Genomic DNA, 26,324 nt, shown 5'->3' with positions numbered 1-26,324 from the left:
GTCCTCTGGAGAGAAAGTTAACTGCCCCTCCCTCAGCAGAATGCCACACTGCCTCCAGGAGCTGCATCACCTTGGCCATGCTCCTCTGCCACCTCTGAGCACAGCTTTCTTTTTCAGAGATAAAGGGATTGGACTTGCTCAGAAGACCCTTCGCAGCCTTGACATTTTCACTTAGTAGGAGGAGGAGAGCTTACCAATGTGCAGAGACCCCATGCATACTACCCATGTACCCACCCCTCCCCAGGAATTTGAAGAGACAGTTGAAATCCAGTTTATGACTCCAGAACACTTCCTTTACTTCCTCCTTCTTTGATGGCTGAAAAACTTTTCCCAAGTTAAGCAAAATCCAGCGTTGCTTCCAGAGACTCTTCCACATGCAATCTCTTTTGGGTTATTTCCCTAGCGCTTCTCTACTACTCTGCTTTGCCTGAAGATTAACATGAGACCAAACACAGGATTTGGAACATGGAAGGAGATTGGGACATTTAATAAAAAACATTAGCTCCTTTTCTAGGAGTTTATTCATACCTCATCCACCCTACTGCCATCTCAAAATACGCTAAGCATCTTTATTCTTAATTTTAGCATACCTCCTAAACCTGAAAGTTCCAGAATTTGGGCAAACTAGTGGAACTGTAGAGAGAACAGGTGTCTGAGAGACCTGCCTCTATTACTTGCTAGCTGTGTCACCAGCTCAATGTCCTTGGGCAAGTTACTTATTACTGAGGCCCTTTGTGCAATAATTTCCCCACCTGTGAAACGGGAATGGGGATGGCATCCTCACCCCACTGAGAATTAAAGTAAAATGATGATGCGAACGATCTAGCACCATCTTTAATATCTCTGTTCTTTTACCCTTCGTACCCACCTACTAAAGCTTGCAATCTCTCTGTTGCCACCAGATGGTGATAGTCTACCACCACCTTGACACTGCCTCATTTTGCTACGGGATGAGGACACCCAAACTGACCCATGTAATCAGTAAACATAGCTGGGTATGGGGTACTTACTGTCAGGAGACTTAGCAGAAGTAAGATCAGTGAGAGGTGGAGACTGCCTGCATCCACCAGCTGTCCTCACGTACAGGTCTCCATAATTAAGGGGAAAAAGATCCTTTTTTTTCCCCCAAAGCAAAGTCTTTGGAAAAATCTCCCAAGAATGTTTCTTCTTTCAAAAGGCAGTCATAATGCAGTTACATTGGGCTTGAATTAACCATGAATTAAACATGAATTCTACATGAATTAAAGAAAACTCCCTGACTGTGAGTTATCACTTTTGGCCTCTGAGTCTGAGTGCTCCATTGGGCCAGTTTGTTTCAAAATAAATCATAATTCTATAACAGATTATAAAGTCAAGAGAAGATTTTATATTTCCTTATGATAGGTTTTCATGATATAAGATTCTAGATCATGTTTTCATTACTAAAAGGAGTTATAAAATAATAATGACATTTCTTAAGTTCTACAAATCCATTAATGACACTTCAACTCTGCAATCATTTTGCTTGAATAAATTACCTATTACTTACGAGGTGTTTCCCTGGTATCTTTTTCCTCTGAGAGTTAACTGTTTGTTGTTACAGCATGCGATATAGTTATGTAGTGTTTATTTATTTCAGGTCATTTTTGCACTCACAATAATCAAAACTATTTACTTGGTTTCTTTACCCTTTCATAAATTTAGTGAGAATTTATGAGTCTCTGGGGTTTTCATAAATCTGAGAGTCGACAGCACCTGAGGAGTTATCCAATCCAGTAGTGCCTACTTTGTTTTCCTCCTCTCTTCCTCTTTCATTCCCTCCATTGTGGTTATGGAATTCATGTGAAATATTGGTTTCAGTTTGCATTCAGTTTGAGTTTTTTGCTTTCCTTTCTTATTGATGTAATGTTATTTCTCGATATGTAGAACACTGATGTGCTTCCCAAACTCAGAACTATATGAAAGGCACTCAGAGATGTGTTGCTCCTTCCTTTCTCCCTCCCACCCTTGTGGTAACCAGCTTGATCTTCTAACTTATCTGTCCTTTGTTTCTCTTTATAACGCTAAGCAGAATATATGTATTTTTCTTACTTTCCCTTCTTTTTTATACAAAAATACTGTTTCTAAACCCTGGAAAATGCCCTATTTGTCAACATTCTCTTGGATTTGACTGGCACCTGTCACAACCCCTGCCTTTGCTTCTAGGGAGCTGTGAGTGGGTGCCAGGAGTGAAGGGTGACACAATGGTGAAGGCCTCAGCAGGGGTAAAATGAAAGTGCCTTAAAAATTATACAAAGACCCCAGGACTGTTAATGTGATCATTTATCTTTGGCTGCTTGTGTGATTTTTCCACAGCTGTGATTCTCTCAATTCAGCTATGCTTCCTATAAATGTCCCTGCCATTCTTAACGCCTTACCAGAAGAAGACAGATTGGAAACAGTCGAACGGTACAACTTTTACCTTTGGTCTCTAATATAGTCCGCTCTCTAAAAATAAGCTGGTTGCTGTGAGAAAGTTCCAAAGAGTACACAGTGCCTGAACTTGCAACCCACCGTCTAAAGGCTAGCAACCACTCATACTCTTTGATAAGATGCTGAATTCATGGTAGGGAATACATAGTCTCTGAGGCCTCAAATTTGCTGACCTTTAGGTGCTCCAGGAGCTCAAGGGAAGGGAGAGCAGAGGCAGTGCTCTGGCAGTGGGTATGGAAAGCTTCAGTGGTCGCATGGACTTGGGCCAGTCCTTGAACAATGGGTAGGACTTAGAGAGGCATAAGGAAATATAGGCCCCAAACCAAGGCACTGAAATTTCATTTTACTGATAAGCATCCAACACCAGTGAAAATATGTCCTTGAATCTCCTATCACTGTACCCTCTTAAACATTTTTTACATGTAAATAATCAATTAATGAAATCTTACATATATGAGACATATATCCAGTTCTTCTAAGGCCTGCCGACATGCAGTGATACTTGGCAATACCCTGGGCATTTAAAGCAGGAATCTAACTCTGAACAGGAAGGTTGAAGTGTCTTCTATTCAAACCACTGCATGGGTGCATCCCTGAGAAGGCTGCAGCCAGGCCTGGGTGGCATACATTTGCTTGAGGTTTGGAGAAAGAAGTCCTGCCTGACCAGAGCCACTGAGGAGCCACTCAGTAAACTGAAACATAGCTAACCCCTCCTTCATTCACGACTGATATGAAGACTATTGTGACTTAGTTGCCTCATCTTTGAAATAAGAATAGTCATGAGCACTTCATAGGTGTTGTTAGGGTTAAAGAAGATGATGATGCTGATGATAAGGTTAGTAACTATAGTAACTGACATAGGCTGAGCACTCAGTGTGGATCAAGCACAGTGCTTTGCAAGCAGTCTCATCTAATCCCCATGATGAGGTCTTGTTATTATCCCCACCTTAGAGGTAAGGAAACTATCAATGGGAAGATCGTATTTGTAAAGCCACCAGCATAGTGATTCACATATAACAACAGGTTAGTAACTGTTAGCTTTCAACATTATGGGACTGGAACAACTTTAGCAGTTCTCCACAGGTACTTTCCTTAACAGAAATTTGCTGGGCCCACCCCTATTATGTATCACTGCTGAATAGGGCTGCTGTTTGTAATTCCAAACTATGAGGCCTTTGTTGCCCTTGTTGATCTTGGAAGCGTTTCTCTTTAACCAAGTATGGCAGTGACAGCTGCTATCAAAAAATCTGTTCTTCTCTTCTTCTACAGTAATAGAGTTGTTGAAACTAGGGGCTATTTTTCCAGCCTCCCTTGCAGTTAAGTTATCCATTTGACAAAAGGAATGTGAGCAGATGTGAGATATTCTACTTTTGAGGCCAGGATTTCTAAAGGAGTGAACCTATCTCCTTTACACTCTTTCTCCCTACTCTGCTCCAGCTGATATGTGCAGTGACCCAACTATAACCATCAATCTGCAAAACTCTAGCCCAGAGCTCAGCAAACTATGGCCCATAACCAAATCTGGCCTTCGACCCATTTTTGCAAATAGTCTTCTTATCACATAACCACACCCATTTGTTTATGTATTTTCTATGATTCCTTTCATGCTACAACAGCAGAGTTGAGTTCAAGAGACCTTATGACCTGCAAACCCTTAACAGAAAAAGCTATCCCAGTCCAGGTAATAGCAGACCACAAGATAAAAGTAACCTCAATCCCTTTAATTTTTTCTTTCTCCTATGGATTATTTAGAAATATGTTGTTTAATTTTTCAAACAGTGGACTTTTTTTAGTTATCTTCTTTGCATTTGATTTCTATTCAACTTCCATTGTGGCCAGAGAATGTACTCTTGAAATCATTCAGTCTTCCTTTATGGTCCAGGACATGGTCAATATTGATAAATGCTCCATGTGCACTTGAAAAGAATATGAATCCTGTAACCCAGTTTTAAAAATTGCTTTCTATTCTCTGGTTACAAATAATTACTTCTACTGTCATTTGTTGGTGGAAAGCAATTTATCAGCCTTATGCTTCTCTTAACACGGACGTAGCATAAGTTCCTTATTAGAACTACTTGTTGGAAATAATGTTGAAGGCCACAGAATTGCATGACTCTTAAATGATCATAATATTTCTCTATTTTGGGAAGGAAAGACTGTTCCAACTATACATCTTACCTTTTTCAGTGAGCTCTGTGAACAGAATATAGAAGTTATGTTGACTCCAGAAATGATCAAAATGGAATTCCCCATGCTGGACCACAAGGACACCAAAAAGGAGAAGTACGTGTGTGCTGCTATGCCTAGTAGGAAGTAGCCTTGGGTAATATTTGACATGAAGCACAGAACTGCCACATTCTTGGAATATAAATATCTCAGGTTTCGAGAGAGAGAGTTTTCATATGCTTTTGATATTTACATGTGCATTTTATTTTAGGCAGAACTGCATTCCCTTAAATGTTGTTGGCAAGTAAGCCTCTAAAAATGGAATCCAGTTTGTCCAATTGCTTTTCATTTAATTTCAGAGATGTGTTTGTTTCTTATTGATAGCTGAATGTGTTCCATTCAGTACAAGGGACCCAGACACTGGAGCCAAATGAAACCTATGGCTGAATCCCAACTCTGCCATTTATTACATGTTAGATCTCCCAGGCAGGTTACTTATCTTCAGTGACTAGGCCTCAGTTTCCTCATTTGTAACATGTAAAAAATAACCTCTCTTTCACAGGTAGTTGTGAGGATTAAATGAAACACAAATGTGAAGACAACTAGCTAGTTGCTTGATGTGAACTAGATGCTCAGCAGATGTTAATTTACCCCTTTGCCTCTACACTAGGGGCCAAATAAGCAAATATCATCATCATCCTTAAAGAAACTGCTTTTGATGAATACTTTTGTAACAGAAGTAACTACATATAGTTCATATGGTTTGTAAGTTTGAAATTCCAGATATACATTTAAAAATTCTTTTTACTTAAAAATTTTTTTATTATTAAAAATAAAAAATACAGAAAAATATACAGAATAAAATAAAGACAATAATCTTACAACCCAGAGGCAGTAAATTGTACATTTTGATATATGGTCTGCCATATATTTATATAAGTAAATGAATGTACATATATATGTACATACACAAGGTCTGTCCAGAAGCTATCCAGCCATGTACTATGAAAACCAGATATTTATTGAAGAAGATACAAGATACAAGAAACATTGTACAAAGGACAATGACACCTCAGTCTCCTTCAAAGTAGGCACCTTGGGACCTCACACAGTTCTCCCAATTGCCATCAGCTGCCCCATCGTATTTTCCTGAATCTCACAGATGGTCTGAAATCTGTTCCCTTTTAAAGGTGATTTCAGTTTTGGGAAAAGGCAAAAGTCTCAGGGCACCAAGTCTGGGCTGCAGGGGGACTGAGTTATCTGGGTGTTTTGATGGTTTGTCAGAAAACTTAGCACAAGACGTGATTCATGAGTGAGTACACTGTCATGATGGAGCTGCCAATTACTGGTTGCCCATCTGAATAGTTTCCATAGAGGAATGTTCAAGCTTAATGCAAAATTTGATGCAGATTTGTTGCTCTACTTGCTGAGTCATTTTGAATGCAATGGCTACACAGTACACATGCTTATTCAACAGTGTCTACTGCCCTCGCTGACTAGTACAGTGAAGTTGTTATTGTTCACACATGTGCATTCCAGCCTACTCTCCTTGGCTGCCAGGTTACATTGATGTTATGCAAACCATTCTCATTATATTAACAATGGCTGGACTTTTTCCAGACAGATCTCATATACAAGGGTCCAGCACAAATATTGCCCCTTTTTTGAGCTGGTAATCTATACCAAATCTTTTACTATAACATCATAAGCATGTAATTCTGTAACATAACAATATCACACTCAAGCACACCATATGGCATTTCAAGTGAAATGTTCAAATTGCTGTCCATCTCATGCAAGACATTCATGTACCCTACCAACCACACTGTATGGCATTACTTCTGCTGGACCCTGTATATTTTAACAAAATTAATCATCTTGTTCATATTATTTTGTCTTCTTCACTTTTAGTTTGCAATATATCATAAACACATGTTTATAAATACAGATAAACATCCTTATATTTCACTGGTAGATGTACCATAATTTAGTTAACCAACCCTCTTCTGATGATCATGTAAATTCTTTTCAATGTTTTGCTGTTACCAGTAGTGCTTCAATAAACATCCTTGTGCCATAATTTCTGGCAAACTTATCAGACTGTTTCCTTAGGATAAATTTCTAGAAATGTAAATGCTAGATCAATGTACATTATAGTTTTAATATATGTTGCAAATGCCACACAGACAGTGCATCAGTATACCTCCTGTGAGCAGAAGTCAGGACTGCCCACATTCAAAGACCATTTTTTTTTGCCAATATGGCAGGTTTTAAAATGCCCACCTATTGTTTTAACTTTTTTGTTTTCAAGTAATATTAAAATCTTCCTATGCTTATCAACTATTTTTCTTCTTTAAAAGGGACCTGTTTTGCCTATTTTATAGGAAATCTTTACATTTTCCTATAACTTACAAATAAGTTGTAAGAAATGTAAGTTATACAAATAAACCTTTAGTTATTTGTAAGAGTCCTTATATATTAAGGATAATTACCCTTTCTTTTATATGTTGTAAATTTCTTGGCTTGTGTTCTTTGTTTGGGTGTTTTGGGGGGCTCTCTCTTCTTTGAAAGGAATGCCATGTGTCTTAGAGTAGTCTGGGATCCCTTTGGTGGTGCATCTGTGATCACTTCAGAGGCCTACAGCAACCAGCACTGTTCAGAAAAGAGCTTGACAGCATCTGGTAAAAGAAAATTTAGGAAGTAAAAATTGTAAATAGAATTTCTGTGAGCATCTGTTTTGATCAGTTAATTAACAATAAAATATCATGTTACACTACATAGCACACAAAACCTTTACATCTCAACAAATAGATGCCCTTTGCATTGCATTTTGTTTCCAGTTCAAAATTGACTAGAAATTTTAAATAAAAACTTCTTTTTCCTATTTCAGAAATTACTACTGACACAGAGTGGCTTGTCCTGTGAGCAAGGTGCTATCCAGTACCTCTCAGCTCACTTGCACTTTAACATGATATTGAATGCCACTGGATCATCAAATTATTATTCAATAAAATAGAAGTTATTACTTTATATATTCACCCAAAGTGGTATACTTTTTCCTTTTTTAAATGTATTTCAGCTACTTCACCAAACAAAATAAACTCACAATAAACTGTAAACATTTTTTGCACAACAAATTAGTTTCCAATTTTTCCAAAATACACATACATTTCACACATTTTCAGTAAAAATAACCATACATTTTAAACTCACATATTTTGCAGCTTAAATTATTTTATGTACATTTTTTCATGTGTCAAAATCATCAACATAATTATCATTTTATTCACTAACTAGTATTCTAACAGGTTGAAATATCATAGACATTTTTCAAAAGCTGTTTTGGTTTAGAAATTTTCAGCTGCTATCAAGCATTATCAGATGCTTATTTTGTCTTCTCTGTCCTTGTTCCTTTTCCTCATTTCCTCAGCCTCAGCCATAAGCTAACAGATTCCTCACTGTCAGGCATGCACATAACTAGCGCTTGGACAGACAGGGACAGAACAAAAGGACCTCACAGGTGTTTAATTTCCCCATGAAGACTGCTGTCTATTTGGTTTCTGGCAAATAATATTTTTATGGGTGCAAGGAACCATCCACTCTCCCTTGAGGATTGAGATTAACCTGAAAGATTCTTTGCTACCCTGGTAGTGATCTCAGTTCTCTCAAGACCCACTAACAGAATCACACAAAACATCCAAGCAACTGTGAGACTAACTATAGTTGCTGACACATCATTCAATACTCCTTTGATTTTTACAATATCAGTCAATCATTAATATCATTTAATCATTTAAAGGGAGAAATGACCTTTATTTATTTACAGTTGACTCTATAAAATGGTGCAAATTTTTTTTCCCATTTAGTCATTTCTATTTAATTACAGTTGACATAAACTATTATATAAGTTTCAGGTATACACCCCAGTGATTACACATTATATAAATTATTAAGTGATCATCCCAATAAATCTGGTACCCATCTGACACCATACACAGTTAACAGAACATTATTGACTATATTCCCTGTGCTGTACATTACATCCCCATGAGTATTCTGTTAATAGCAGTGTGTACTCCTTAATCTCTTCACCTTTTTCATCCAAACCCCTCCCATCTGGCAACTGTCAAAATGTTCTCTGTATCTATGAGTCTATTTCTGTTCTGCTTGTTTGTTCATTTTATTTTTCATATTAAATTATTTATAGGTATATATTTAATGCCATTCTGTTCTTCATATTTTATATGTATTTGGGGACATTTTAATTCTCCATTTTCAGGTATTTCTGCTTTTTCAAAACTACCAGGAATTTGCAGAACTTTACATTTCATCCTGTTTAGAAAACATTTTAGAATCACTTGATTTTAAAAAATGTTTTTTATCTTCACCCAAGGACATTTTTTTCAATGCTTTGAAAGAAAGAGAATCATCAACATGAGAGAGAAACATTGATTGGTTGCCTTTCTGTACGCACCCCAACTGGGGCTGAAACCCACAACCTGGGTATGTGCCCTGACCAGGAACCAAACTTGTGACCTTTCAGTCCACAGGACAATGCTCCAACCAGCTGAGCCACACAAGCTAGGGCCAGGATCACTTGACTTTATAATGTATTCCTCTATCTAGCCAGATCATATGGCTGAGCTCACAATCTTTAGATACCTGTCCTTTGAAGCAAATGCATTCATCATTTCCTCCCACATATTAAGAAAAGTTCTACCCAGCAACCACTTGCCACACCCAGAAAAGGTCTGGGCTCCACTCAGCTACTACTCATCCAGGTGTTTAGCCCTCTCTCTTGATTCTCATCCTTCTGGGGCCTTCATCAGAGTCAGAGATATTGTGTGTCTACTTTATTCACAGCTATGACAAATCAACTACAGCCAACTGAGCATTTAGAAGACATCATGCTGGGATGTCTATAAATAATTCTTCATTTTCCCTTCACCATAGTACTGGGACATGGGAATTACTACCATTTCTACATCTGGAAAGGGAGACTGAAAGTTTAGGTAACTTAGCCATGCTAAGAAACTGGTGCAGCGCAGATTAGAAGCCAGGTTTGAATTGCTTGGCCAAGTGTTTTTCCTGGTAACTAAATTACCACTAATGTGTGTGTGTGTGTATATATATATTATAATATATTGTGTGTGTGTATAAATATATATAAACAACTCCTAAACCTTCACTGAAGGCATCGGTGGGTGACTCGAGTATTTTATGAAGTGCTCTGATGTATCCTTGTCTGTTTTTTTATATTTAGAGAGGTAAGAGACCAAGCACAACCAATGGAAAAGGCAGGAGAAAAGGTGCTGGAGGAGATGAAGACTCTGCGGATCAAAGCTCTCAACCCATACCTGATTCTAGAATAAAAATCAGTAGGTCAGTTCCTCTTATTTGTTTTCTGTAGGTCACTGTGATCCTTAGTGTCCATTTATGTTCTAGCCATTTTGGGAATTGAAGTTTCTAGAGAAAAAAATTGAAATGTAAATGATTATATGTTTTTAAGTTATCCTTTTTCTTTTTAAAAATAAAACGTCATTAGTAAGATGGCAGTGTTTAAAGCTTCTTGGTCTGAGATTTCATGCTGGCACAAAGACTCCCCCAAGCATGGTGTGAGCCTCTGCGATGAAAAGCTAAGAGACAGGTGCTGAGAGTCTTTTGGAGGGGCAGTGCCCAAGAGCCAGAAAGAGCAAGGGTTTGGGAAGGGGGTATTGCCCCACCTCTGCATAGAACCAGCCCCTCCACCCCTGAGCATCTCCAACTTTGGCTTTGGCAGCTATTCCCGGAAACATCAGCCTTGGTGAGGACGCTGGCTCCCCAAGTAGTATGTGATGGCAGACGCTAGGCAAGGGGGTTGGAAGTGGCCAGGACATTGTGGGTTTGGAGCCAGTTTCAAAGCAAACTGGTTTCAGAGCAACTGGAAAAACATCGCTCTGGGAACTCTCAGAAGCACCTGGGGCAGATCGTGGCCAAAGGGTCAGGAGTCCATTTAAGCATGTCAGTAAAAGTAGACCTTTGATTGTGTTTGTTAACATGGCTTCATTCACTTGCATGAGCTACTGAGGCTGATGGCATTTGGGCTACATTGTAACAACCCATAATTATTCAAATATATTTGGATGCATTCCCTCAATTATTTTTATGCATACGTTTGAATTGCTGATATTAGACTACATAATTTTGAAAGAACTCTTCATGAACTTATTGATTCTGACATTTTTCTGGGATTTGTTTTTCCATCATGAAACCAAAACCAAGACTAACACCATCCCAGCCCTTGTGAGAAATAGAAGCTTTTATCACTCAGTCATGTACCAAGTCCCTATGGGAAATGCCCTGGGAAGGCAGAGGGAGATGCCAGCAATGGGAGGCAGAGCCCAGTTGCCACTCCTCAAAAGTAGGTTTGCCAGATACAATAGTGCCCAGTTAAAACTGAATTTCAGATATACAACAAATAATGATTTAGTTTAAGTATGTCCCAATAGCATATGTACTATTTGGGACATATTAAACTAAAAAAGTCATTCATTGTTTATCTGAAACTCATGATTAACTGAATCTGGCAATCCTACTCAACACCCAGAGGTCTTCTGAGAGATAACGTACAAATAGATTTTGAATGAATGAGGTAGAGGCATATCTGACATAGGAGCTATGTGTGAGACATGAAGCAGGCTTTCCAACCATTTAGAATAGTTAGTTTTCCTTGAGACCCAACATGTGCCAGGCCCTCTGCTGACCCATAAAGGGACTGCTCCTTCAGTCCTCACACGCTACCCAGAAAGAGGCCATATTACTTCTTTTCCCCAGTAGAGAAACCCAAGGGTCCCAGAAGCCAGGTGCTTCCCTAGGCTGGTGAAGACTCAGAAGGCCTGTGTGACTTTAAGGCCTGGGCAGAATCAAGAGGGGATTTTTTAGGCACCCAGAACTTAGATCCAGTAAGCTGTGTTGGGCAAGAGAGGCATTTGGAGACAGGGACACTACCTGCCACTGCCTGAACACACCAGTCTTCCCTGAAGAGTCACCCACAGCAGACCCTGTGTGTTCTCTTTGCCGCCTCCTCCTTGTCATCCTATTCCTCTTTTTTTTTTGAGTTACAAATTTGTCCCGCGTTATCAGCTCACAGCAGCAATTTTCAACCTTTTTCATCTTATGGCACACACAAAGTACTAAAATTCTGTGGCACAACAAAAAATACACTTTTTGCTGATCTGACACCAAAAAAAAAGGTATGGTTTTGATTCACTCACACCAGATGTCAATTGTGTTGGCTGTTGTCATTTTTTTTATTTGACAATCTAAGGGAAAAGAGGTCAGTGCCCCTAACTAAATAGTCAGGTGTTGCATGTTTTAAAAGATCTTATGGCACACCGGTGGTTGAAAACACACTTTCACAGCACACTGGTTGAACCTTTCTGGCTTAAGGGATAAAATGAGGTCACTTTACTTTTACTACTCAAAGTTCAAAATTTATCTCACATCTCACCTATTATGAAGAATAGCATACTTGCCTTCCAGGGGCTAAGTTTCTTCCCAGGATAAGTCCAAGCACCCCAGGGGGCCACATGCTGCCCAAGAAGCAGGCCTTGATGATCACTAAGGAGCCCTGGGCTTTGGCTGCACCAGCATAGGGTGTCTTTGCAATCTGTGGGGACAAGGGCTCAAGCCACCACTGCTAGTCAGCTGCCACTCCATGCCAATGCAGGCCCAGGGGATGCCACATGTGCACATGTGCACGCAGGCAGATTGCTGGAAAAATTTCCCAGAGGGGAGAGACCAGAGGAAGAGGCTGATACCTCTATCATCTCTTTAAGAGTTTTTAAGGACCCCAATAAATTCAATTTAGAAGTTTTGTTTTTTTTTTTAAAGAAAGGAAGGTAACATATGGGGGGAGCACAAAATAAAAAAGAGTATGGCTCAATGAATGTTCACAGTGTGAGCATATCTATATAACCAAAAAAATAAACTTTATGAAGGGAACTTACATGCATGGCTCGCCCCAGGGGGGCCCAGACACCATGGATACCCTCTGCACCTCATGGCAGGTTCTGAAGGGTTATATACAGTAGACTGGTCAGGAGAGATCCGGGTGCTGGGGCCTAAACGACCCCAGACAAGGGGAAACTGCATATCATGCTTCCTCAGCGCAGGCCATTAGCCTGTTTCAGGAACCAGCACAAACCAATACAGTGCCGGGCCCACGGGAGGCGTCAGACGGTCTCTGAAGAGATTTAGGAGCCTAACCTCAGTTCTGCCATGCACCTAGGGGGCAGGTCCAGCAGTGCTCAGGCAATGGGCACGGCAAGGAATAGTCTTTCCCCTACAACAGGTGCGCACACACGTGTCCACAAAAATGTACACTCACACACATAAAATTCAGAGTCATCTCTGACTGCCACCCTGAAGCCAGGCACAGAGCCAGTCCAGGAAGGAGCACTACTTACAAGCCTGCCCCGGAGCAAGTGGTACACACCACTGACGAACTACAGATTTTACACATGTATGATGTCAGGTTGTGAGAAGTGCTGTAAAGGAGGACTGAAGTATAGTAAGGGTAGAGCAAGTGGCCACCCAAAGAGGAGGTGTCACTGAGCAGAGACCTGAGGAAGGCAGTAGCAAGTCACTGAGGCAGAGCTGTCCAGGCCGAGGGATGGCAGGAGCAGAGACTCTCAGAGGACATGTACTTGGTCTCCAAGACCAGTGAGAAGGCCCCGGGGGCTGAGGCGTGGTGAGCTGAGGGAAAGGCGAGGCATAAATGCAAAGGTGCTGGGGCAGGCCACGTGGGATCTCGTGGCCAGGATTCAGACTTTGGCTTTGAGATTTCATTCTAAGTGAGATGGGGAGCCTTTGGAGAGTTTTGAGTGGAGGAGTAACATGAGCTATTTTCTGTTTTGAACAGACTTTATGAGTCTCTGTGGAGAACTGACCATATGGAGCAGGGGTGAAAAAAGGAGACCATGAGGGAAATCTGGCACCAGAATGTTCCAGCCAGAATTCCTGCTGTCTGGCACCAGGGACTTTTTTGAGGATAGCTGCTCCAGGGGCTCATCTCAGAATGAGACATCTTGTGACACCAGCAAAGGAAAACAAGTGTGGGTGCTTGGGCTTGAGCACCAGGGCAAGTGGGAAGAAGAGGCCCTGGGACATGTGGTTTTTAAATTTTTAAGCCAGTAGTTTTTAAATTTTTTTATCTTGAAATAATTTTAGACTGAAGGAAAATTTGTTAAAGTAATACAGAGCACTCTCATATATACTTTGCCCAACTTCCCCTAATGCTAACATCTACTTTGGTACAATTATCAAAAACAGGAAATTAAAATTGGCACAATGCCATTGACTGATGTCCTTTTATTTTCTCAGGACACCACATTGCATTTAGTCATAGAATCTGCTTAATCTCTTCTAGTCTGGGATAGTCCTCGAGATCTCGCCTTATTGCCATGACCTTGACACTTGTGGCAGTAGTTTTCTAGAATCTCCTTTGATGAGGGCTTGTCTAATGTTTCTCATGATTTCGATGAGGTTATGCATTTTTGCAAGAAATCTAGAGAAGAGGTATGTCATGCTTGGTGCATCTTATCAAGTGGTATGTGCTGCCAATGGGTCTTATTACTAGAGATGTTCACCTCGTTCACTTGGTTAAAGTGCTGTCTGCTGAGTTTCTCCACTGAAAAATTTCAACTTTTCCCTTGGTAATTATATCTTACAGGAGATAATTTGTGATTATGCAAACATCCTATTTCTCCTCAACTTCTATACCCATCAGTGGACCTTGTTTACAACAGTTATTACCATGGTGTTTGCTTAATAATGATTTTCATGACCTGCCCTTCTCCCTCCCTCCCTCATTCATTAATTAATTATATCAAAATGGAATAATGGATATTTATTTTATTATATGGGTTATAATTTAATAGCATCATTCTCTATTTTGTTGTTCAAATTGTTCCAATTTTGGCCACCAGGAGCTCCTTTAGGTTGACATTGTCCTTTAAACATATCCCCATCATTTTTAAAACACTTTCTTACTTTCTGGCATTACACGATATTCTGGATTTATTTTCCATTTTCTCTGCCTCAACCCCAGAGTCAACTATTTCTCCAAGGAACCCTATTCCTTTTATTGGAGGATAATGCATCTGTGGGAGCTAAAAAAAAAAAGCTTTTCTTTCCATCTTCTAAAATATTTTTGCTGGGCTAATAATTAAATTAATACAGACAGAGTAACAGGAGAAAATAAAATGTTTACTATGTGTGCAAGAGGAATTCATTAAGCATACAAACTCCCAAAGACCTTAAGGTAAAATTGAGCATAAGGGGTATATGTGACATTTTGAACACAGGCGGAAGGGGGGTCAGGGGTCTGAACTTTCAAAAGAAGTAGGCAATATATAGGTAGTGAGGAATTGTGGAACATTTATGGCAGATAAATTTTTGCCAGGCAACCCAGAAACAATGGGGCATGGGAGTAATCCATCCACCAGGCCCCTGCCTACAGACCTCCCATTCATCATACTTAATTCAAATCAGGCTAAGAGGAACATCCTAAGATTCCATTCCTGGCACAGGCCTTACCATCTGAATCTCTTAGGCAGGAAATCGGGGACAGGGATCAAAGTTTCCTTTTGAGTCTTTTGTTTCTTAATAACCAGCTTAAGATCAATATCCTAAAAGGTAAGTTTAGAGTAGCAAAACTTTTGTCCCCTTCACTTAAAAAAAGAAGACTTAGAAACCAAGTAGCCCATTGCTACTGGGATCTTACTGCTTCTAGTCTCTCTCAGTGGACAAAGCTAGGAAATACATATATTTATACTAACCCAGGGGTCCCCAATCCCCGGGGCCATGGACCATTATAGGTCCGGGACCTGTGAGGAACTGGGCCGCACAGCAGGAGATGAGCAGTGGGCAACTGAACGAAGCTCATCTGAATTTTCAGCTGCTCCCCATCACTTGTATAACTGCTGGAGCATCACCTGTCAGGTCAGTGGCAGCATCAGATTCTCATAGGAGCACAAACACTACTGTGAACTGTGCATGCAAGGGATCTGGGTTGCCTGCTCCTTATGAGAATATACTGCCTGATGATCTGAGGTAGAGCTGAGGCATTGATGCTGCTGCTAGGGAGTGGCTGCAAATACAGATTATAGTTAGCAGAGGTTTGACTGTACAGAGACCGTAATAAATCAATTGCTAGCAGACTCATTATCAAAACCCTATCAGTGAGTGGCAAGTGACAATTAAGCTGCATCTCATGGCAGGTTGTGGGAAACCATTTCCGCATGCTGTGGAAATATAGCTCAGCTCTCCAGTGGAAAACCAGTGGAAAACCAGTGGGGTGCGTGTGGGCACACAGGACCATGTCTGTGGATAGGTTCTGCCCTTGGGGAATCAGGCCTCCATTGTCCCTAGGCCACTATGAGACTTGCTTTTGCTAAAACTACTTCACCCTGAATCGAGGCAGCAAGGATTTACTGCAACTTCCTAAAATCTGAGCTAAACCTCTCAAATATGGAGTGTTAACAATCCAACCGCTTTTCCCTTTACATTTGCAAATATCCTTCTTCTTTGATGTGATTAGCAACATCTTCTCCTTTGTTGTCTGTAAAAGGCAACCACCTAATTCGAACCTGTGCATAGTAACTGAGGACTACCCTCCTTGTAATGTACCCAGGAAAATAATAAAAGCCTGTCCAGGCAGGGGTCCGGCCCTCTCTCTCTGACTTAGAGAGCAGCCATGCCATCCCTTTTTTTCCACAGGATTCCTGTAGTCCATGTGTATTTTTTCACGAGCAGCCACAACATACACAGATCCTGCCGGCCAGGATCTGCCACAGCAGGTTAAAAAGTGATCCCCACTCCATCTATGGAAAAAATGTCCTCCACAGTTCCTGGTGCCAAAAAGGTTGGGGACTGCTGTACTAAGCCACACATATAACCACAGCTATATTTATCTGTCTATCAAAAACATGAATTGATACCTCTATTTCTTTTTTAATATATTTTATTGATTATGCTATTACAGTTGTCCCATTTCCCCCCTTCTCTCCCCTCCCCCCTGTACCCCCCTCCCACCCACATTTCCCCCCTTTAGTTCATGTCCATGTGTCATACTTATGAGTTCTTTGGCTTCTACATTTCCTGTACTATTCTTGCCCTCCCCCTATCTATTTTCAACCTACATTCTATGCTACTTAGTCTCTAAACCTTTTCCCCCTCTCTCCTCCTCCCACCCCCCTGCTGCTAACCCTCCATGTGCCCTCCATTTCTGTGGTTCTGTTCCTATTCTAGTTGTTTGCTTAGTTTCTTTTGGTTTTGCTTTAGGTGTGGTTGTTAATATTGTGAGTTTGCTGTCCTTTTACTATACATGTCTTTTCTTTATCTTCTTTTCTTAGATAAGTCCCTTTAACATTTCATAAAATAAGGGCTTGGTGATGATGAACTCCTTTAACTTGACCTTATCTGAGAAGCACTTTATCTGCCCTTCCATTCTAAATGAGAGCTTTGCTGGATAGAGCAATCTGGGATGTAGGTCCTTGTCTTTCATGACTTGGAATATTTCTTTTCAGCCCCTTCTTGCCTGTAAGGTCTCTTTTGAGAAATCAGCTGACAGTCTGATGGGAACTCCTTTGTAGGTTACTGTCTCCTTATCTCTTGCTGCTTCTAGGATTCTCTCCTTCGTTTTTACCTTGGCTAATGTAATTATGATGTGCCTTGGTGTGTTTCTTCTTGGGTCCACCTTCTTTGGGGCTCTCTGAGCTTCTTGGATTTCTTGGAAGACTGTTCCCTTTGCCAGATTGGGGAAGTTCTCCTTTATTATTTGTTCAAATACATGCTCAATTTGTTGCTTTTCCCCTTCCGATTCTGGTACCCCTATAATTCGGATATTGGAACGTTTGAAGGTGTCTTGGATGCTCTTAATCTTTTCCTCGAATTTTTGAATTCTTATTTCATCATGCTTTGCTGTTTGGTTGATTCTATCTTCCTTCGGGTCCACTGTATTGTTTTGAGACTCAGATTCCTTCCTTTCACTATTGGCTCTCCTCCGCGTATCTTCCTGCGTCTCTTTTATGGTAACCTGCATCCTTTCATCTAAATTGTGCCCAAAATCAACCAATTCCGTGAGCTTTCTGATCACCAGTGTTTTGAACTGTGCATCTGATAGATTGGCTATTTCTTGGTCGCTCAAAAGGATGAGTCCTGGGGGACTGATCTGCTCTGTTGAAAACATATTTTTCTCGTGTCTCTCCTTTTTTTTTTTCCCGGTCTGGATGCTCTTGTTACGGTGGGGGGCGGAGCCTTAGGTGTTCGCCGGGGCTGGGCACCCCAGTCGCTAGATTGTGACGTTATATGTGGGGGTGGGGCGGGAGCAGGAGCAGGGACAGGAGAAAACAATGGCGATAGTTCCATTCTCCTGGACTCAGACCCTTCTCTGGGCTCCCGGGCTGTGAATTCTGCCCTGGTCCACAATGGCTACCCCTCTGGGTCTGCCAGCCGCAGCCTGCATACTCAGGGATCACCGCTGCGCTCTTGTGCCCCGGATGGCTGTCACACGGATTTCGCACCAAACTTTCCCGACCTCGCGCCGCCGACCCGAGCCAGCCCCGAGCACGCCCGGCTCGTCTTCTCCTACCAGTCCGGATGAATGCGTCTACTTCAACTTCTTGGCTGCCCGACATCCATTCAGATAAATCCTCTGCCGGATCTGGGCGTTATTCTGACTGTAAATTATTGTTATTCTAATCTTGGTTGTGCGAGGAGGTACAGTGTGTCCACCTATTCCTCCATCTTGCTGGAAGTCTCCAATATCTTTATTTCTGATTACAATCACTATGAGGTTCATTTTAGCTGTACCCCCTTTCCTCATTAGTAATTTCTTTCTCCTATAGTGATTAACCCTGATCTCATTGACCTGTTTGTTCAATCTTAGTGTATCCATAAAGTTATTTCAGAATTGCTGACCTATATTTCTATGGGAAACACATGTAATAACTGGATTACCATTATTGTGTTCTTTTTGTCTTTGACATTAGAGGGTTGTTAAAATACAGTTGTCCAAGGTTACTTAGGGTAGTTCTTTTCTCTTTTCCTCCACTCCTATCAGTATGGTTATATTATTCACTTGGGATGTAGTCAGGTTCACTGATTGTTTATATCACATCTTGGGTAAAAAATATTTGTTTATATTTGGGCATGAGAAGGATATGTAGACTATTACTATGGTTCCAAGAGCAGGAGCTATGCATAAAGACAGATTCAGGGAAGTATCATGCCCTCCTCATTCCTACTCCCTATTCCCAATCCCTCATCTTATTACCCTTTTCAGACCCGCCATCTGTAAGGTAGAAATCTCTTTAGTTTCTGGTTTGTCTTTTTCATTCATAATCTTTTTGAAGCTCCCAAGGGCTGAGAACCCTACTCTTTCCTCTGCATTCCTCCTCCATATTCACCAGTTTCAGTAGTTTCCTAAAAACTGTCTGCTTATTCATACCATGCATCTTTTTGTATAATTTTTTAAGTTATACTTTATTTATTATGCTATTACAGTTGTCTTGATTTTCCCCCCTTTGCCCCCCTCCACCCATCACCCCCACTCATTCAGGCAATCCCCACACCATTGTTCATGTCCATGGGTCATGCATACATTCTTTGGCTACTCTATTTCCCATACTGTAATTTACAGCCCCATGGCTATTTTGTAACTCCCTATTTGTAGTTTTTAATCCTCTCTACCCATTCCCCTACACCCACCTCCCATCTGGCAATCATCAAAACACTCCCCATATACTTCATTCTGTCTCTGTTCTTCTTGTTTGCTTAGTTTGTTTTTTAGATTCAATTGTTGATAGTTATGTATTTATTGCCATTTTATTGTTCATAATTTTTATCTTTTTTTTTTAAATAAGACCTTTAACAGTTCATATAATAATTCTTTGGTGATGATGAACTCCTTTAATTTTTTCTAGTCTGGGAAGCTGTTTATCTGCCCTTCGATTCTAAATGATAGCCTAGCCTGGGTATAGGTCCCTGCTTTTCAGACCTTTAAATATTTCTTGCCAATCCCTTCTAGCCTGCAAGTTTCTTTTGAGAAATCAGCTGACAGTTTTATGGGAACTCCCCTGAGGCTAACTAACTGCTTTTCTCTTGTTCTTCTTAAAATTCTCTCTTTATATTAACCTTTAGCATTTTAATTATGATGTGTCTTAGAGTGGACCTCTTTGCATCAATCTCCTTTGGGACTCTCTGCACTTCCCTGACTGGCATGTCTATTTCCTTCACTGAATTAGGGAGGTTTTCTTTTATTATTTTTTCAAATAGATTTCCAATATCTTACTCTTCTTCTTCTCCTTCTGGCATTCCTATGATGCGAATGTTGTCCCAGAGGCTGCTTGTACTCTCCTCATTTTTTTGGATCCTTTTTTCTTCTTGCTATTCTGATTGGTTGGGGTTTTGTTGTTGTTGTTGTTGTTGTTGTTGTTGTTATTTTTTTTTCTTATGTTCCAAATGATTGATTTGATTCTCGATTTCATCCACTCTACTGTTGTTTCCCTGTAAATTGTTCTTTATTTCAATTAGTGTAGACTTCATTTCTGACTGGATCATTTTTATGCTCTTGGGGTCCTTACCAAGTTCCTTGAGCATCCTTATAACCAGCGTTTTGAACTCTGCATCTGATAGATTGCTTATGTCCATTTTGTTTAGTTCTTCTTCTGGGGTTTTGATCTGTTCTTTCATTTGACCCATGTTTCTTTGTCTGCTCATTTTGACAACCTCCCTGTGTTTGTTTCTATGTATTAGGTAGAGCTGCTATGACTCCCTGTCTTGGTAGTGTAGCCTAATGTAGTAGGTGTCCTGTAGGGTCCAGTGACACAACCTCCCTTATCACCCAAGCTGGGTACTTGAGGTGTGCTCTTTGTGTGGCCTGAGTACACCCTCCTGTAGTTGGGCCTTGATTGCTGTTGGCAGGTGAATGGGAGGGATTTACTCAGGCCAGTCAGCTCCAAGGACTGGCTGTGACCACTGACCACCAACCTCTGCCCTCTGTGGAGGATCAGCTGTGCAGGGACAGGGTTATACTGTGCACCTTTGCACTTGCTGCTCCTAAGGCTCCACCACCTTTTGGCTGAGGAGAGTCCCTTGCAAGTCCCTTGGATCTCAGGCTTCCCCAGGCCTCTGGCCCTTAGGCCCTTCATTACTTCTGATGTAGGAACTAAGTGTTTCATCTCCCGGTGTCTAGTCCCCATCACTACTAAGTAAGGAGAGGTCCAGTCAATGCTTATTCAGACAGCTGCTTCCCTCAACATCTGGATTCAACACAATTATCTGCTTCACTTCATTCAGCCCATCCAGCCAGCAGTTACTGGTCCCTTGATTTAACACCACTTACCCCATCCCCTTTTCTTCCTGGGCATCCAGCATTGCATTATTTGTGTGGACTTTCTTGCTTAGGGCTTGTTACATTGCCTTTGAATCTGTTCTCATGTCAGTGCATGTATCTGTATTCATCTCAGTTACCCCACCTTTAAACCAGAGCCAGTTTCGTGTGTACATGAGTGTGTGTGTGTGTGTGTGTGTGTGTGAGTGACTTCCTTTTTTAAAAAATGTATTCTTATTTATTTTTTTAACAACACTCTTACAGGTGTCCTCATTTCCCCCTTGGCCTACCTGCATCCAGCCCCTGCATCCCCTTCCCTCTGGCCATTACCACACTTTTGTCTGTGTCTGTGGGTTTGCATATATGTTCTTTGACTAATTCCTTCACCTTCTTTCATCCAGTCCACACCTCCTCACTCCCCTCTGGCAGCTCTCAGTCTGTTCCATGTATCCATGTCTCTATTTCTACTTTGTTCATTAGATTCCACATATAAGTGAGATCATGTGGCATTTGTCTTTATCTGACTGGTGTATTTCACTTAACATAATAATCTCCAGGTCCATCCAAGCAGTCAAAAGAGGTAAGATTTCCTTCTTTTGTATGGTCAGATAGCATTCTGTTATGTAAATGTACCACAGCTTTTTATCCCCTCTTTTACTGATGGGCACTTGGGCTCTTTCCAGATCTTGGCTATTGTAAATAATGCTGCTATGAGCATAGGAGTACATATATTCTTTCAAATTGGTGTTTTAGGATTCTTAGGATATATTCCCAGAATTGAGATCACTGTATCAAAAGGCAGTTCCATTTTTCATTTTTTGAAGAAACTACACTGTTTTTCACAGTGGCTGTACCAGTCTGCATTCCCATGAACGGTACCCTAGGGTTCCCTTTCCTCTACATCCTCACCAACGCTCGTTTGTAACCATTCTGGCAGGTATGAAGTGATACCTCATTGTAGTTTAAATTTGCATCTCTCTGATGATTAGTGACATTGAGCATATTTTCATATATCTATTGGCCATTTGTCTGACTTCTTTGGAGAAGTATATAGACACTTAGGTCTTTTGCTCATTTTTTTTAATTGGATCTTTTGTCTTCCTGGTGTTGAGTTGGAAATTAACCCCTTATTAGATGTATCATTGACAAATATGTTTTCCCACACAATGGCTTCCCTTTTCATTTTGTTGATGGTTTCTTGCGCTGTGCTGAAACTTTTTAGTTTGATCTGGTCCCATTTGTTTATTTTTCCTTTATTTCCCTTGCCCTAGGAGATATATTGGCAAAAACATTGCTAAAAGAGATGTCTGTGTTTTCTTCTAGGATTTTTATGGTTTTAAAACTTACATTTAAGTCTGTTATCCATTTTGAGTTATTCTTGTGTATAGTGTAAGAAGGTGCTTGAGTCTTATTTTTTCTTTTTTGCATGTACCTGTTTAATTTTCCCAATACTGTTTATTGAAGAGAATGTGTTTATTCCATTATATGCTCTTGCCTCATTTGTTAAGTATTAATTGACCATATAGGAATGGGTTGATTTTGGGGTTCTCTTCAGTCCCATTGATCTGTATGTTTGTTCTAATGCTACTACCAGGTAGTTTTTATTACAGTGGCTTTGTACTATAGTTTGATTTCAGGGTTGTGATCCCTCCCAAATTTGTTCTTCTTTCTCAAGATTGCCGAGGCTATTCAGGATCTTTTTTGGTTTCACATAAAGTTTTGGAATATTCGTTCTGGAACCATGAAATATGCCATTGGTATTTTTTAAAAGATTTTATTTATTTCTTTTTAGACAGAGGGGAAGGGAGGGAGAAAGAGAGGCAGCATCAATTGATGAGAGAAGCATCAATGTGTGGTTGCCTCTGCAACCCCCTACTAGGGACCTGGCCCACAACCCAGGCATGTTCCTTGATTAGGAATTGAACCAGTGACCCTTTGGTTCACAGGCTAGCCCATAATCCAATGAACCACACCAGCCAGGGCCCATTGTTATTTTAACAAGAATTGTGTTGAGTCTATATACTGCCTTGGGTAATATGGACATTTTAATTATATTAATTCTTCCAATTCATGAACAAGGTAAATGCTTCCACTTATTTGTGTCTTCCTCAATTTCTTTCTTTAATGTCCTATAGTTTTCCAATATAGGTCTTTTACCTTCTTGGTTAAATTTATTTCTGGATACCTTATTTTTTTGTTGCAGTAGTGAATTGGGATTTTTTTCTTAGTTTCTCTTTCTAATAGTTTATTATTGGTGTATAGAAACATCACCAATTTCTGAATATTAATTTTGTATCCTGCTACTTTGTCAAATTCATGTATTAGCTCTAGTAGCTTTTTTGTGGAGTCTTTAGAATTTTCTATGTACAATATCATGTCATCTGCAAATAATGACAGTATTACTTCCTCCTTCCCAATTTGGATGCCTTTTATTTCTTCTTCTGGTTTGATTGCTGTGGCCAAGACTTCCACTACTGTGTTGAATAAGAGGTGAAAGAGGACATCCCTGTCTCATTCCTGATCTTAAGGAAAACTCTTGTAGGTTTTTCCCATTACATATGATATTGGCTGTGGGTTTGTCATACATCCTTTATCATGATGAGGTATATTCCCTCTATTCCCACTTTGCTGAGCGTTTTTATCATAAATGGATGCTGGATTATATCAAACACTTTTTTCTGCACCTATTGATATGATCATGTGGTTTTTGTTCTTCACTTTGTAGTGTATCACGTTTATTGATTTGTAGATAGTGTACCAACTTTGCATCCCCAGAATAAATCCCACTTGATAATGGTGTATGATCTTATAAATGTGTTGCTGGATCTAGTTTGCTAATATTTTGTTGAGGATTTTAGCATCTATGTTCACCAAGGATATTGGCCTATAATATTATTTATTTGGAATGTGTTTATCTGGTTTTGGAATACGATTATGCTGGCCTTGTAAAATGAATTTGGGAGACCTCATTCCTCTTGTATTTAATGAAATAGTTTGAGAAGGAGAGGTGTTAGTTCTTCTCAAATGTTTGATAAAATTCGCCTGTGAAGTCATCCAGTCTAGAACCTTTATTTGTTGGGACTTTATTGATTATTCCTTCAATCTCATAGTTGTAATTGGCCTATTAAGTTTTTCTAATTTAATTCTTCCTGATTCAGTTTTGGGAGACTGGATGTCTCTAGGAGTCGGGGAGCTTTGCCCGAAGAGCCCCCCATCCACCACAGAGGAGGATAAGTCTAACAAGATGTGATCTCCTTGGGGAGGAAAGGTAACCAATCTCAAAGGAGAAGGGCTGGGAGCCTTTCCCTCAATGGGCTTTTATTGGGTTCAAATTGCACAGGAATACAAGTAAAGCTCATCAGTCATTGTTGGGCAGTGAGGATCAAACAATAGGATCATACAAAGAACAATGAGGACTTATTCTGAGTCAGGGTCAGTTAGCTAAAGGGCTATAAAAATTTGGGAAACAAATTCACTTCATGGTTGGACTCTTATCAGAAAATTGAGGGCATTCTTAGCAAAGCAGTTTTCACAGGATTTTATGTATTCTTTCTTAGGCCTGATTGCCCTGAGGAACCCACCCTCTGTCATTGTTTCAGGCTTAAGTCAAGCAGGGAAAGTAAGGCAGCCAAGAGATTAGGAGACTTCTTTAAGACCGAATGAGGACTATGCTATGTCAAAGCTGAGGGGCAAGGGTCCATCACCCTCTTTTTCTATAGCCCCCCAAGTCCTTTCCTGAGGACCCTGGTCATCCTTCCCTTGAGGAATCTTACCCATCATTGGCTAACCAGTCATCCACCCAGGGCCAGTCAGGGTGAAGTAAAAGTGGGTAGAGGCAGTGCCCCTGCTAGGGAGATAAGCTTTGTCATCTCCTTAGTGGCTTATGGTCCCGAGGTCTCTCACTCAGCTTTAGCCATGGGGGGTTACAGCTTCTGAAACCAGGTAGGGCAGTTCCCAACATCTAGGAATTTATCCATTTCATCCAGATTGTCTAATTTGTTGGCATGTAGTTGTTAATGTTTTCTTACAATTGTATTTCTTTAGTGTCAGTTGTTACTTCTCTTTCATTTGATTGTTTGGATCCTCCTCTCTTTTCTTGATGAGTCTGGTTAAAGGTTTGTTGATCTTGTTTATCTTTTCAAAGTATCATTTATCTTTTCAAAGTACCAGCTCTTGGTTTCATTTCTCTTTTGTATTGTTTTTTAAGACTATGTTTTTCTGCCATTTCATGCCAATGAATGCCAATTCATTTCTGCCATTTCTGCTCTGATCTTTATTATTTCCCTCCTTCTACTAACTTTGTGTTTTGTTTGTTGTTATTTTCCACTTCCTCTAAGTGTAAAGTTCAATTTTGTATTTGAGCTGTTTCTTTTTTTTTAAGATTTTAGTTATTTATTTTCTAGAGAGGAGAAGGAAAGGAGAGAGAGAAACATCAATGTGTGATTGCCTCTCATGCGCCCCCTACTGGGGACCTGGCCCGCAACCCACACATGTGCCCTAGATTGGGAATCGACTCCCATGAACCTTTGATTCTCAGGCAGGCACTCAACCACTGAGCTACACCAGCCAGGGCTTTTCTTGTTTCTTAAGGTAAGCCTGTAATGCTATGAAGTTCCTTTTTAAGACTGCTTTCACTGTGTCCCATAGATTTTGGGTTGTTGTGTTCACATTTTCATTTATTTCAAGGCAACTTTTTATTTCTTCCTTGATCTCATTTTTAACTTATTCACTGTTTAGTAACATGTTGTTTAGCCTCCATTACTTCATGTGATTTTCAGGTTTCTTCCTGTGGTTGATTTCTAACTTCATACCATTTAGGTCAGAGAAAATGCTTAATATGATTTCAATCTTCTTAAATTTACTGAGACTCTTTTTGTGTCCTAACATGTGGTCTATCCTAGAAGGTGTTCCATGTGTGCTTGAAAAGAATGTACATTCTGCTGCCTTGGGGTAAAATGTTCTGGAAATATCAGCTAAATCTATTTGATCTAGTGTGCCATTTAAGGCCACTATTTTTTTGTTGTTGATTTTCTGTCTAGATTTATCCATTGGTGCAATGTGGTGGTAAAATTCCCTACTGTGACTGTCTTACTGTCTGTCTCTCCCTTTATGTCCATCAAGATTTGCTTTACATATTTAGGTGCTCCTATGTTGGGTGCATAAATGTTTACCAGAGTTATATCCTCTTGTTGGATTGCTCCTTTTATCATTATGTAGTGTCCCTCTTTGTCTCTTACTATGGCCTTTGTTTTACAGTCTATTTTTTCAGATATAAGTATTGCTACTCTATATTTTTTTATTTCTATTTGCATGAAATATCTTTTTGCATACC

The 26,324-nt window shown here is 40.2% G+C and overlaps 1 protein-coding gene across 2 annotated transcripts in view; it reads left to right on the top strand.

Moving 5' to 3' along the window:
- Window positions 1–13,911, top strand: part of CFAP221 (cilia and flagella associated protein 221) — a 129,244-nt gene extending 115,333 nt beyond the window's left edge. For both annotated transcript variants that reach the window (XM_036023616.1, XM_036023617.1), the window contains 4 exons: window positions 2,335–2,427; window positions 4,639–4,734; window positions 9,881–9,999; window positions 13,520–13,911. In XM_036023616.1, the coding sequence (XP_035879509.1) occupies window positions 2,335–2,427; window positions 4,639–4,734; window positions 9,881–9,989 (298 nt within the window). In that variant the 3' untranslated portion in view covers window positions 9,990–9,999; window positions 13,520–13,911. The remainder of the gene's footprint in view (window positions 1–2,334; window positions 2,428–4,638; window positions 4,735–9,880; window positions 10,000–13,519) is intronic.
- Window positions 13,912–26,324: the final 12,413 nt, after the last annotated feature.

The sequence above is a fragment of the Phyllostomus discolor genome, chromosome 4, assembly GCF_004126475.2.
Source record: "Phyllostomus discolor isolate MPI-MPIP mPhyDis1 chromosome 4, mPhyDis1.pri.v3, whole genome shotgun sequence".
Taxonomy (NCBI): Eukaryota; Metazoa; Chordata; class Mammalia; order Chiroptera; family Phyllostomidae; genus Phyllostomus; species Phyllostomus discolor.
Note: the sequence above shows the minus strand (reverse complement) of the source record. Positions and strands in the feature narration are given on the sequence as shown.